The sequence below is a fragment of the Leuresthes tenuis genome, unplaced genomic scaffold (genome assembly GCF_036924035.1).
Source record: "Leuresthes tenuis unplaced genomic scaffold, fLeuTen1.0.hap1 SCAF_4, whole genome shotgun sequence".
NCBI lineage: Eukaryota > Metazoa > Chordata > Actinopteri > Atheriniformes > Atherinopsidae > Leuresthes > Leuresthes tenuis.
In genome coordinates this window covers 18,894,723-18,909,673 of record NW_027325358.1, presented here as the reverse complement: position 1 = coordinate 18,909,673, position 14,951 = coordinate 18,894,723, and the positions used below count along the sequence as shown (strand labels likewise).

Sequence of the window (14,951 nt, the reverse complement as noted above, 5' to 3'; positions counted from 1 at the left end):
GCACAATCATTTCAATCTCTTTAATGTGTCGTGTAAAGTGTTGATATGATTGTTTTCTTTTATCGTGTAGAGGATCCTGCGATCCTTCACTGCTGCTGTTGTAGTGTGCTTTTCTAACCTCCAAATCGACTCAGTTTTTTTTTAGTTTTTTTTTTAATTGGCCACTATCTTGGATTGGTTTGTTTGTGTCTTGCAGCCAGAGGACGACCTGCCTGAGCTCCCTTCATAACATGACCTCACAGCAGCAGAAACCAAATACAAAAGCTGCTCCTCAGACCATTTCACTGCTTAGCTGAAGAAGAAATAACACAAGAAAGGCTCACATCTGTCCATGGAAGAGCTTTTACGTTAGCAGACATAAATCCTGAAACAAAACATTTGTATTTAATACAGTATGTCTTTGTATTGGTGTGCGTTCATAGCACAGACTGGCAACACTGTAAAATGTATTGGAAGTAAAAACTAAAGGGTCAAGATCACATGAACATGTTTATAATAGAATACAAATATATCACAAGAGTTTTCTTTGGAACAAAAGAACAAGCTAACATTTCTACTTGTGATGATTCTATAACATCTACTTTGACAAAATACTCAGTTTTGCGATTGACTTAATTAACTCTGAAACGTCTAAAGCTGCATCGAGACTACGGATTTATAAAAGCTATGAAAAAAAAGGCACAGAGTGACCGACTAGGAAATGACCTCTAAAATGCATTCAGAAATAGCCACAAGTTGCTGTGGAACATAGATCTGTGTCAGTGCTCTGAACGATCTGCTGCTCCTCGGGGGCCACAGCGATGCCAAAAAGCACACGGTCCGGTTAGTTCTTGAAACATTTGCGCTTTAGAGACAAGTGCCTTTTACCAGACAAAGATTGACATTCAGGGCGATTTATCTACAACCAGTAACAAAGTAAAAGCAAAAGCAAATGACAAGAACAATTAATGAAAAACTTTGGTAATTTGGGAAATACACTTAGTGGCTCTCTTGATTGTTGCGTCAGCAGATCAATACTTTCATGGCTGCTCATTAGTTTGCTCAATCGTTAACAATTGGTCAGATCCAATCCTGCTTTCAAGGCTCCTACTATCAATTTTCTGCCGTTTTTTTTTTTTTATTATGCCAGCCGATCACTGTGCTCACGTCACACAGCCATCAGCTAGTGGCCAGGATGGAGCTTCACAGACATATTAAATAGATAAAAGGACAATTTTTAGTGAGCTTATTGTAGTTAAGTTAATTAAGTGTATATCCCAAAATGCTGCAGTTGCACATTAACAGAGGTTTTTTGGAGAACATCGAAAACAAGAAAGAAGACTCCAGAGTCACACATTAAGTGAACTTCTTGATGTAGCGGAGCTTCAGATAGGCAACGATGAGGAATAAGATCATCATAACAGTCAGAGCCACATGATTCTCCCACAGTCCCCAGGAGCTGTACTCTATTCCCAGGTAATCCAGGTACTGCTCTCCTGTACATCTGAAACGAGGCAAACCCAACCGGTCAGCCATCAGACGACCAGGACGACTTGGTGTGAACTACTCAGGTACCGTGGGAGCAGGTGAACAGTGTACTCACGTCTGGCCCGCCGTGTTCGCGGTGCAGTTGGCTGTTGCCACGTTGGCATGTGGGATTACAGGCTCATCACAGAACTTCAAACCCACAAACTCATTGATTTTCAAGGCCTGAATGGAGATGGTAGACAGTAAAAAGCAAAGTAAATACAGAGGATTCACCCATGAGGACTGATGAGGTTTAGGCTTTCGTACTGTTCAGCCATAACGTTGAAACCACTGACAAGTAAAGCGAGTAACATTGCACCTCATCTTACAATGCGAAGTTCAGCTGGGAAAACATGAATCCTGGCATTCACATGCACGTAACTTTGGCACATTGCACCTGTCTAACAGTTTTTGCAGACCAGTCCCAACCCTTCCACACCCGTATGGCAAAAGTAGCCCCTTACAGCGGCAAAGACAGGGCTCAAAGAACACGACAAAGAGCCCGAGGTGTTGACTCGGCCTCAAAACTTCCAAGATAAAAAATCTGATGGGATCAGATGACTTCTGCTGGAAGCAAGACCCCCATCCTACCCAAAGGATCAACTTCTGGTGGTAATGCCCCACTACTGGACACTCCAGGACAACCTCAGATACACTTTGACGGAAGGAGGAGGTGGTCAGAACGATATGGCTGAATATCCAAGTGATTATGTTGGAAACTGGATTGGATTGTTGGATTGAATCAGAATTGTACTGATTTGGAATAAAGATTAGCTTGACTCGCATGTAATTGGATTTGCTATCATATACTTATTATGACTACATAATGTGAAATGTGCGGGGCGATGTATACAAAATATACACGTGGTCGTATTGCTAAATGTGTAAGTGCTGAAGTTAACAGCAGTAAATAATCTTTGATGAAACTCTGGAATGTTTATGGCTAAAATAGTTCAGGTTTGACTTACTGCAAGACCATATCGAGGAATACTGAAGTACTTGAGCCAAGCCAGCCAGTCCACGATGCTGGGCAGGTTCACCAGGAGACCTGAAAAAATCTAGAAACAAAACATAAACTCAGTCTATGGGCCTGTTTTATTTTATTTATTTATTTTTTTTAACAGCAGGCAGCTGCAGAGTCTAACAGGCACAACCATAAGGAGTGAACCCTTCATCACAAGCAATTTTTTTCTTCGTATTTCCAGCAGTTAGTCACTCAGCCCACAGGGAAGATCTGTATGTTGGCCGCCAATTCCTGATTCAATTCAGTTCTCATCCTTGATTTTTGTTTTTTTTTGTGCGGGGTATTGAAGGTGCTTGGTGGCTTGTTTAAATCTTTTTTCAAATCCACAGAATATCAGAGACTTATGGCGAGAAGTAAGCTTGGACCACAAGGGGGCTCCACAAGTGAACCTGTTTAACTGTGCGGTTGAAAGTGACCATAAACTCTGAAAATCAAATCCTTTAAACTTAAATTAATGTGCCTCAACATGTTTTTCTCACCATCATAAAGACAAAGGAGATGGTCATCAAGATGCTTGCGAGAGCTACGACGCTCTGGTCAGCTGAGATGGCCATGGTCATGGCGGTGGCTGTATAGGCCACCAGAGTCACTGTCAGCGTGAAGACAAGAAAGGCTGCGACTGTGGGCTTCAGCCCTGAGAGGACACACAGTTATTAGAGACTGAATTCAGACATGATTTAGTGGTCACAATTCAATCAGCTCGTCCATCTGTGATTCTTACCAATCAGAAAATAGACGATGACGCTGAAAATAACAGATGTGACGGTGCGCATGGTGATGTCTGACAGGATCTTAGAGAGGAAGTAGACAGATACTCTGTAGTAGCCACTGATGTACTCATGCCTGTCACAAGATGACACATTAAATAAGCACGGCTCAACAGGCCCGTCTCCTGATACAGACAAAGAAGTCTCACTTATATTACTCCCTGCCAGCATACGTACGCAAACAGCTTCCTTTCAGTGATGAAGACCTCAGCTGCAGACACAGTGCTGAAACACTGGTTGGTGGTGATGAAGAAGAGGGCACCCATCCTGGAGGGAACAACAAACCAATATCTGGTCAACAGCTCTCTCTTGGACAACGCGTCTTACTGCAAAAGTCTTAACAGTTGATCATAGAGACGCTCTTTAAATTAAATCTGAATTTGAGGTAGTTCTCTGCAGAACGAATAACCCCAAATGGGGCAGTGTGGACTACTATCCTGGTCAAAAATAATGGCTTTCATATGCTGTTTAGCATCATTTCCCAATCTCAGAAATTGGCAAAAGGACTTACTTTTACGACTGGTGGAACACTTACATGAACACAACATTTTTATTTTTTTATTTTCAGCAGTCAGGTATCCAAAAAGCTGTTTAGACAGTTTAGAATTATAATAAAAAATGTAATGCAATGATTTGTCATTTAAACCATATAATTAATTAACATGGTATATAGACGAAATATCAAAAGGTCAGAGATTTCATTCTGTTTGAAAAAAAAAAAAACAGACAGACAAACATGCTTGTTTTGAACTTAATGATGACAGCTTAAAAATTAAATAATTTTCAGGGGATGTTCCGTTTGTTTTTGGAGGGTTTTCAACCTGCAACTGACAATTAATAATTGAATATGTGTACCTGAACCTATGAACCTAAAAAAAGACTCGCTCAAGTGTGTGAAATACTCAAATACAACATGAAAACGTCCATTTCAAGAGCTGGAAGAACGCATAACTGTTCGTTTTCAGGATTGAAAATGAACAGGATTGAGCCAGGACAAATAAAGCGCTGTTCCGAGCTGTTATGACTGTCTTCACTGCATCTTTCTGTACAGTAATGAGTATCTGCTGCACTTTAACACACATGCTAACATACTGTACATCTTGAAAAGAGGCTGAATTCTCTGGGGCCTTGTTATCTGACTCAGCACTGAAAGAAAAAGAGAAGTGGATGACTTGAGACATTTTAGCCCCATGCATAGCTCCATACCATGCTGTTTATGCACTGACATTGAACACAACGGCGTTAGGTCTTTTCCGCTGAACCATGCACAGACACAAAGGTGAGGTGACAATTACCTCGAATATATGCAGTTAGTGACACCTGAAAAAGCATAAATGAACAATTTGCAATAGTAAATCGGTCACATTATATAATCAGACGTAAGGCCTTACTGTGATATGAATTTGGTTCTGTTAGCCTCTAAGGACACGGGCAGTGTGTGTTGGATCAGTCGTCTCACCTGTTCTGGATGCCACTCTGATCGTCTTTGACCCCAAAGAAAATGGCTCCTACGATTAGAGCAAGGAAGATGTTGACTCCCAGCTGCAAAGGCAAAACAAAGAGATGACATGTGTCCCTGTGCAATATTTCTAATAACTATTGCTTAAGAAATGATGGACTGCATTTGGAAACAGTCAAAACTCAAACAACACTTCAGTATATATATATATATATATATATACACACATATATACATCATCTTTGTTGTCAGACCAACAGTTTTCAGTGTTGCATTCATTAGGGTCATCCTAGAGCACATTGCTAGTTTTTCTTTTAAGTTTCTCAGTAGATTCTTTGCAACAAGTGACATTCAATAACGTTATACATCCCAGACGACATTCCAGTCATCCTTGCTGCACTGAACAATATTGTTAACTAACGCACTTTTTCATTAGTGGTCATCACCAGACTGTAAGGGGAAAAAAGGCCAATTCTAAAATGAGGCATGAAAGAATAAACCATTCCTTATAACTCTGACAAGTCAAAACAGGGATTAAATGTCTGATCCGACGAGTGACAAATTCCTGAGATGAAAAGGACTGCAAGAAGTTATTTCCCTGTAACTGATGCAAACACAACTTAATGACCCTGATGACAGCCATGCGACAATAAGCAGGTGCCGTGACCTCTTTTGACTTTTGCACTTCTCATGTCACCTCCTGTCACAGGCAAAACTGTGCCAGAGAAGGCACTTTCGGAGTAAAGGAACTGTTTCATAGTTCTTAATAGTAATGGAAGATATATCCCATTTTAGTATGGAATTTCATCAAAATACTCTGCGTGTGTTTGTCATTTCAGCTGCTTCCTCAGAGTAGGTACTTCCAAGCATTGGAGGGGACCTTCTGTGATGTAAATGAACGATGATTGATCCAGCACTTCTGATACCGGGGTAATTCAGCCTAAGATTTTTTAGCTAGAAAGCGATTCTTAAGATGAGGAGCCCACTAATTACAAGATAATATCCAAGTGGAGGTATCAGAACAGTACTTAATCACCACATACGGCTTTTGGCAGTATTAGAAACATTCCACAGCTGCGACCAGTGAGGTCCTGGCTTGTTTGGCCACTAGCTAGTGGTTAGTTAGTTAGTTAGTTAGTTAGTTAGTTAGTTAGTTAGTTTGCTAGTGTCTCATTTCACTGGTTCCTCACAATACATGCAAATAAACTGCACAACCCCATCCTGTAAATAAACAAGAGTGGTTTCTGAAATTAGTCTTGAACCTTTCTAAAGATGTAGGTGGTGTTCTGGGGATTCAAAGCAGAAATCCTCAGCAGTCACAATGATGGCAGATTTTGCTCATAATTTGCTTTCCAACACAAAAAACCACACACCCCTTTTCAGCATTCCTACCTGCAGAGCAAAGTATCAAAGAAAAAGCCCCAGAGGTATGCAGTCCCTCTGGGAGTTGTAAGTGAACTTAAACAAATCTTTTGGTATTTATTGAAAAACACGTTTTAACTAAAAAAAAATGAAAATGTTACTGAATGTGTGCTCAGTGCAATAATTCTCATCATAGCACAAAATAGTGTTACTGGGGATCAGGGGTCAAGTGAACACAATGCGCCTCCTTTAGATCTGCTAAAAAGAGTGAGAGCGACACAAGTTTTAAGCCCAACAATTTACAGATTATGACAGGACCAGGTGGTTCCCAGGGTGAAGGGATAAGCCAGTAAGGCTGAACCTTTTTCACCTCATACCCCTCAGCTCCTCATGTGGAAGCAAGGCAGCAAGGAGGGATAGGTTATTATCCCATCATGTGATGACTCCCAGACCTGGGCCAAGGGGCTTTTTCCAGATATGATATCAGTTCAGATCTAGGCGCAAAGAGCCATGAATAAGGTCACAACAGTCACCAAAGCCGATTAAGGCACCCGCGCCGCCAAGCGTATCTCTTTGAGTGGAATTATTTTGACTTATTTAGGGCCAATTAGCTGGCTCATAATCCTTCAAGTGAGGAGACATCGATCAGCATTTTGACACCACGGGACAGCTAATGAGAGCATCAAGTTGACCCCCTCAAAGAGCAGCTTGTGTTCCTGGTTTGCAATGACATGAAAGGTACATGTTATTAAAATCTTTTTCTAAAATCTGTTGTGGATACAACACGTTTAAACCTGTGAAAAGCCTATATAAAGTAAATTTTTCGTTTGTGAGGATGCTTACCTGTGCCACAGATGTTTGGGGGTTCAACAAGAGGTTTTGAAAAGTTCTCTGAAGAACCCACCGTAGCTGGTGAAAGAAGGAGCTGTTGTAGGTGATGGTGCGGGATTTTGTACGCGACGTACATTCCTTGTTCTGAACAATGCATTTTAACTCAGCTTGTGTCTCGCTGGAGTAGCTGCTGTTCCTGTACTCTTCTACGAGGTGCTCCTCAATGCTTTGCCTGGTGTTCCTGCCCTCCACAAAGTCCAAAGCTGTCCATGGATACAAGGGATTTCATCATTGGACATACTCTACAGCCACAACAGGCTCCCTCTTGAAACAAAGAAAACTTCATCATAATGTTGTTCCTCCCCTATGTAGAAAATGTTCCAGATAAGAATACTTTGTGCTGCTAAAATGTTTTAATATTTTGCATTATCTGGTGTTGGTGACACTCAAATAATTAAGAGTCAGACATCCTTATCACATTCTGATTTGAAAGGATCTTTCTTTGTTGTTTTGCATAGTGCATGTTTTACATCTTGTTCAAAGGATTTGATCAAATGTTTTCTTATGCTGAAAGATGCCATAGAAATAAATTTACCTTCCTGTGATATGTTTCGATAAAAGCAGCTTAAAAATGCCTCCTGATTGCAAGCAAACCCATAAGGCACAGGTTTCCTATTTGTCCAATGTTAATTGGTTTTGTTGAAGGATTACACTCAGTGCTGGATGGGCCCCACATTTCTCCTATTAGCTTTCTTTAAGCCCAAAAAGTTCCCACTTGTCTTACCTATTTTGAGCCCATAGACACATTGTGGTTGAGCCACATAGTTCACCCAGAATAATTCCCATTCAAGTCCATTCAGTACACGTGTACTCAACCAGTGTCTTAAAGGGCCAGTGCGGGTTGTATTTCCACCCCTTTCTGTACCCACATAGACACGATGGTGTGGAAGAGGTAAATAAGAGAGCCAGCATCATGTTGTCAAAACGTCTGAATGACAGACACGATGAAAACCTGACAGTGACATTCACAAAAGGTTTGTTTATACCATTACCTTCAGTGCCTTGTTCTTTGGTCACGGTTGTGGCAGTGAAGTCTCCATTTATAACATCCAGAAAGAAGTCAGCTGGGTTGTTATGGGGCTCACATGGATAACCTTGAAAACAAATCCCAATGGCTCGATGTAATACCACCACATGCCAAAAGCTCTACTGACAGGTTGATAGATTCTATTACTTAAAGTGATCATTTAAAACCTAAACACGAACATAAAGATATATCTGGTGGTAACAATATTTGACAGAGTATAGTCACCGATGCTGCCAAAGTAGTCCAAAGCATTTGGTGCTGGTCCATGGTAAACCATTTTACCACTAACCAACAGGGTCAGAGTGTCAAACAGTCTATAGATGGAGTAGCGAGGTTGGTGGATGGACATGATTATGGTTCTTCCATGACCAGCCATTCTGAAAACAGACAACAATCAGTGAATTCAGTAGAGCAGCACAGTAAGGAAATCAGTCACCTAATGTGTGTAATCATGAGCCATCAAAGGATAGGACCTTTTTTGAATTTATGGAGAATCAATGATTCAAATCAACCAGGAAACAATCCTTAAACTTTTGCACATATGGGGTACTTCTAATGTCTTCTAATGCCTTAAAGTCAGAAACCATGCTTGTATAGGGAGGGAAGAACGAAGCTGAAATCCGAATGAATTCGACAGACGTCATGCCAAACATAGTATTTAACAATAAAATTGAGTTAGTGATTAAGAATCTAAAGATGAGAGAGAAAGATATATCTTGTAATAAAATGCAGTCGATTTAATACTCAGTAACAAGAACGGTATAGTTTAAGTGCAGATTATGTTGAAACTAAACTGTGGGTATTAAATGCAAACAAGAGACCACAAAGATTCAGATCTCCACACCTTTTCAGCAGCAGCAGCACAGAGTTTGCAGTGCTTGCATCCAGCCCTGTGGTCGGCTCATCCAGGAAGAGAACCGCAGGATCAATAATCAGCTCCATGCCGATGCTTGTTCTTTTCCTCTCGCCTCCAGAGATTCCCCGGGTCATCTGTGTGCCCACCTGGGAGAACAAACGAACAAAACAAAAACACACACACACACATAATGAAACCCACGTGATCACAGATCAGCGACTCTATCGTGACTCTATTCTGGAAAAGAGAAGTGGGTAAGAGGGAAAGCGAGTAACTTTCGATCTTCTACCTTGGAGTCGGCCACTTTTGTGAGACCCAGTTCTTTAATGAGGTGATTGACTCGAGCCTCCTTCTCACTCTGTGGCACAGAGCTGGGGAGCCGCAGTGCTGCAGAAAAACGGAGATTCTCCCTCACGGTCAGGGTGCCCAAAACCACGTCGTCCTGGCAAGGAGAAAAAAAGAGCTTGAGCTTGAGCATCACTCTCATATTTGTCTGGCTTTGATCTATTTGGGTGAAAATGTGCATCTTCACAGAACTACTGTGCGATGAACTGGGGCTTAACATGTTCCTGAACAATTATAAAAACTCTAAAGCTAAGGCCACGGTACAATTTTCATATATACAAGGGATTAAAGAACAATGTGTGTGATGTGAACGGAGACAAGTCTCAACTTTTTAGCCCATTGTTTTGCTTTTGTGGTCTTTGATTTTTGCTTTACAATAGTAATGGATTATGTATGAGCTCTCAGTTTAGCTTTGATTTCTTTTTTATTATGCTAGAAACTAACGGTTTGTCTCTACGTTACTTTCCAAACATTATACACAATAAAAATACACATCAACACAATGCTTCAACTAGCGGCTCAAGAAACCGATGCCTTTATCAGGCCTGTCCTTCGCCGTTAATCATCGGTTCATTTTCGGTTTACAAAGACAGTGTCAGTGGGTTTGATTAATTCACTTGGACCACGTAGCCAGAGAGGCACTTGAAGTTTGGAGGCTGTGGTGCTCCGTCAATAAGTACTTCCCCCGAGAGACCCACGGGATCCTTTCTTGCAGCCAGAATATCCAAGAATCTTTGGAGAAACACAAATATAAAGTGGAAACAACGTTTTAACACGATCCCATTGTTAAAAAAGGTTTGAATGCTGTGTGAAATGTTACTGAAAAGAGAATGCAATTATTTTCCAGTCATTCAAAGTAAATAGACTTCCTATTTAATATAGAACCAGTGAAGTATTTTGGTTTATACAAAGATTTGGCTTGTGCCCTCTTTAAAAGAATTAGACTGATTGCATTATTAAATAGTATGTAATAGTATTTAATAATGCAATCGGTTTAATTATTTGTATTTACTTAATAAATACATAAATATCGGTGGCGTCCAAACTTTACGCCTTCATGGTTGGGGAGTATTTTTTTCACAGCGCCTGAACTAACTGAAAAGGAAAAAGGTTCAAGGTTTTAAGCTGCAGCCTCTCCTCTCTGTCTGGAACAGCAAGAAGCTCCCACAGAAAACAGCAACAGGCCCTTTACTGTACCGTGAATAAAAATCCTTACTGGGAAATAGGAAGAATGCTGCATCACAGAGCAGGTTCAACAAGCACAAACACAGTTTAATGCAGTATTTTCATCTGCTCCAAACCACCAAAGGCGTGCTTTGCACAACCAAGGCACACTTGCTTGACAAATGAAAATTGCAATGGGATGATGTTTTTGTTTTTTTTTGGCAAAGAAAACTTTGTGCTTCAGCTGATCTACTGTCCAATCTCCTCTGAAAAGAAAACGTACCCATCACAAAACCCCTCGATTGCCATCAAGACCCAATTTGTCTTGTAGCGCTCCAACACTTTTTAACCATGTTTTCAAACAAAAAATTATCAATTTTTTCTAAATATAAATCTTTTTTTTTTTTAAATAGAGAACAGTACTTACGAAGATTTTCCACTACCAGTTGGTCCAAGAATAGCGTTCAAGCCAGGTCTCATAATCCCACTGCAAAACACACACACACACACACACACACACACACACGCCCACGTGCACATACTTAATTAACAGAGAGGCAAGTAATGAGGCCCATACGAATTAGCTTGCTATTATACGCAATCATTTGTGATGGTATGATTTTAGGGGCTGCAAAGTGACGCAGGGGTTAGCAAGAAGGTTCCTGCTTCAAAACCCCCAGCTGTGGTCTTTCTGTGTGGAGTTTGCGTCCTTTTCACGTGCACGCGGAGGTTCTCTTTGGGTACTCCAGTTTTCTCCCATCGACCCCAAACATGCATAGGTTAGATAAATTGTTGATTCTAAAGTGTGAGAGCAACCTGCCTCTCGCCCTGCGACCCTGACTTGGATTAAGTGGGTACAGAAAAGCCATTGAATGATTTCTTTCATTGCCTTGTTACTAATTCAGTTTTAATGAACCAGATACTAATTTCCTCCCGACATTTTGCAGCTTTTACAGATACGCGGAACGTTTCAGGAGATATTCTGACCAAAAACTTGAGATGAATTCAAAAGCAAAACCCTTGACCTCGTGAGGAAACAGTCACACACACACACACACACACACACACACACACACACACACACACACACACAAAAGAGTCGGTGATACAAAATGAAAATAAAGAAACGAATAAAAGCGTTGAGGTGGATCACGTGGTGCCGTTTAATTCGTTTCCCTGGCACCCTCCTCTTTAGTGAATCAGAGATTATATGCAAGAACCCATACTTAATATCATATAATTAACAGTGTGGCAGGTAAAGGCCCGATCACTTGTGGGAAATGAGTTATTCATTCTTCCATGGGAAATGTCAGTAACATGTAATGCATCTGAGAGAAACCTCTTTAAGGGTCTATTCGGTGTTGTTCTGCTTTGTAAAATTACGAGTTATACTTTAGAGCTGACAGGAAAACCACATAAACTGTTAGGTTGAGCCAAAAATGAATTATTTTTCATTTGTGTCATTGTTTTTCTAATAGTTAACAAACAAACTAAAAATCTTATATTTTGTTTTATTGTGGGTTATTACGAAGAAACAGTGGAGACTGGGATTAATCACCTAGCATATAAGGACAATCGTTTATTGTAAACATGTAATTTACAACAGCTAATTATTGTGGAAAAGCATGTCGGTTATAATGATAATGATAATACGGAATAATGGTGATAATAGGAGGAAGAAAATGAACTCCGGTCTGCTCTAACATTTGCAGTATTGTTTCGAATGAAAGGACGACAGATGGTGAGTTACAGAGAAAGATGAAATTTACGGTGACGCAGGATCAAGACAATGCAAATGTTGTTTAAACTCACTTGATGTCCACCAGAATTTCCCTGGGACTTATTTCCGCTCTGCAGAGGACGCCGCTCCTCAGGTTGACTCTGTAGTGGATGTTGTGGAAGCTCACAGTGGAACCACACGGCTGTTTGTTCTGGGCCGCGGTGGTCCCAGTGTTTGACTTGGCCAGCCCGTTGGAACTGACGTCTTCTATCATGGCAATGTTAACATGACAAGCTCTGTCCATCATCCGGTGAAGCATGCAGCCTGTCAGGGCACAAACCAACAGTGATTTGTTTCAGATAACATCCGACTATGTGCCCTCACCACCACTGAAACAAAAGGAGGGGATCAAGGGAAAAGGTGCTTTCTTTAACAGGACCTTATTGTGAGCTGTGGAATGGATCCAGAGCAATAAAACGTATTTTGCACCTAAAATACAGAGAAGAGGACGTATTAAGAAGTGCAAAGAAAACAAAAATGCACAGAATAAAAAAAAAGCACTTGTCTTTACACAATTAGTGTGAAATTCCTGTTTAGCATTAATTAATAAAAGATGGTTCGCAACAGTGGAGTAAACTGGCTTTCACAGATATTTTTTATACCTAATATTTCACAATCAGTGAAGTCTAAGTAAAATGTGTAATCATTCAGATTTATGTAAAAAAAAAAAAACAAGCTTAAAATATGTTGATCTTCACTGCTTCAAACCGACTTCGGTGTTCATTATTATAACATTTTCAAACACTGTGGAAGTTTAAACCGGTCAGCTTATTGCCATTATGTTGAGATCAGAAGTCTTATGTTGTGTATCTTGAGATTTATCTTATTATCTGAGAAACTGTCCTTTGGTTTGAGATGGATTTACTATATCAAGGGGGGGGGGGGGGGGGGGGGGGGGCTTTCTCTTGGGATCACAGTTAAATGAGGGAGAATTCAAAAGAGAGTCTGGTTCATCTTATCATGTTCAAATTTAGATTTCCTTTCTCTGTCACGAATGATCCATGAGTGAACACTAGTCAGGATTCTCTACAGTTATGAGTGGAATGATCGTGCTTTCACAACAAAACAAGCATCGCTATCACCTCACATCAGTATCGGAATAATTTAAAGCACGGATGTTCTCAGCTGCGGTACAACACAGACTGATGCAGAGCTTTTTAAGGCTGAAGGGTAGCAAACGCACACCTGATCCACACAAACCATTTTGGATCACTTATTTAAACAATAGTCATCAATCGCATCCTCGTGTTATCATCTTAACTTCTGCACTGTCAGAGGAAAATGACAGATCAGATCTAAGTTTTTCCAAACGCGATGCAAACTTGGCAAAGTAACACAAAAAAGGAGCCCAAACTCAAAACTGAAATCCAGCGTAGTTAAAAGGGATTCGTCAAACTTTGCAAACGACACAGTCACCCTCATTATCCCATGGCTTCACACTTTAAAACGGACATTAAAAAACAACAATACATAAAGGCACAGTGTGGATTCAGGAATTACGTTAATCATTCATAGGCTCCAGTGTCTTACGCCACTACCGTGGCCACGTGTTCATGCAACTTGCATTACTTTGATCAGAGTTCTTGTTACCACTGAGGACACGGAGGTCTGGCCCCTATTTTTCTGTGGAGATGTGGAAGTTTAAGAAGCGTCATTCTCAGAGGCCACTATTCTGTGGCACACTGAATGTGTAAGGGTTCTCCCAATGCTTCTCTCTTTGCGCGTGAAATGAAATTCACACACACATCACCTGACTTGTTTCCTGCACATCCAGGCAGAGCATCTGCACTCTTGCCTCAGATAAATCAACATACAAAGCAGGAGTTATCCTGAGAAAACTGTTGCAAAGATGTCGCAAAGTAAAGGAAAGCTTAGTTGGAATGACTTACCGTGTGATGAGGATGCGAGAGGGCAGCTGGTGGAGACTGACGGAGGAGAAAATCAGAGCAGCCTGAAAAACTTCAGCTCATGGGGGGACTTTTAACTGCTGTCCTGCAAAGCTGCGCGGCGGAGTAACCCTTTACTGACCACTCAACCCCACCAGCGAACGTCTAAAGAAGCCATCTTTTAATCTCTGTCTGCTCCAACCATTATAAAGAAAAATAAAAAAGCAACACACATTTAAATGATGGATAAGCTGTTTTTAACACTTGCGCATTGAGTCTTGAGTGGATATCAGGGATGGACATCTGTGGTTACAAAAAGAAAAGCGATTGCAGTCACGGTCACAGAAAAAGACCCTTACTTTTCACATGACTCGTTTGGCGTTTTCCTAATCAAGCCGGAAATATTCCGCTGCTGCTCGGATATTCACGAGTAAGGTGGAGGATCGGTTTTCAACTTTTGGATGTAGGCATTTGTCTTTCAAAAATGTGCCAGGATGGCACAAACGCCGAGCTGGAGTACACAGTGCTTTTTGATAATTTCACTCTAAGATTCTCTACTTTTTAGATTTTTCTCTTTTACAAAGCAGCAACGTGTTTTAAAGTATACTAATCCAGACATTTTTCAAGGCTAAGGACCCTTAAAAACAATTCCATCATTATCTATAAAAGACACTTAAGACCTTTGAGTTGTGGGGATCCATTTGAACTTGGGTGATATCTCATTGAGTTGGCTGGCTTAGCGAGAGGCTACGGTTTAAAAATGAATCAAAACAATCAGATGTTGGTCATGATCGAGAAGAAACTTTAGCTTTAGGCTGGTGGAATTGGGTTTGTGAGAATCTCTAAAACATTTTTCATAAAATAAAGAGACAAAACAACAAAAA

The 14,951-nt window shown here is 40.6% G+C and overlaps 1 protein-coding gene across 1 annotated transcript; it reads right to left on the bottom strand.

The window, feature by feature from the left end:
• Positions 1 to 263: 263 nt before the first annotated feature.
• Positions 264 to 12,431, bottom strand: abcg2d (ATP binding cassette subfamily G member 2 (JR blood group)). Its single transcript, XM_072384935.1, has 15 exons — positions 12,214 to 12,431; positions 10,829 to 10,888; positions 9,855 to 9,969; positions 9,182 to 9,334; positions 8,881 to 9,038; positions 8,262 to 8,413; positions 8,002 to 8,103; positions 6,962 to 7,212; positions 4,757 to 4,839; positions 3,475 to 3,564; positions 3,252 to 3,373; positions 3,010 to 3,164; positions 2,475 to 2,564; positions 1,583 to 1,689; positions 264 to 1,483 (listed from the first exon to the last, which is right to left on the bottom strand). The coding sequence occupies exons 1-15, from the start codon at positions 12,426 to 12,428 to the stop codon at positions 1,336 to 1,338; spliced, it is 2,001 nt and encodes a 666-aa protein (XP_072241036.1). The 5' UTR covers positions 12,429 to 12,431; the 3' UTR covers positions 264 to 1,335.
• Between the last annotated feature and the right edge of the window lie 2,520 nt (positions 12,432 to 14,951).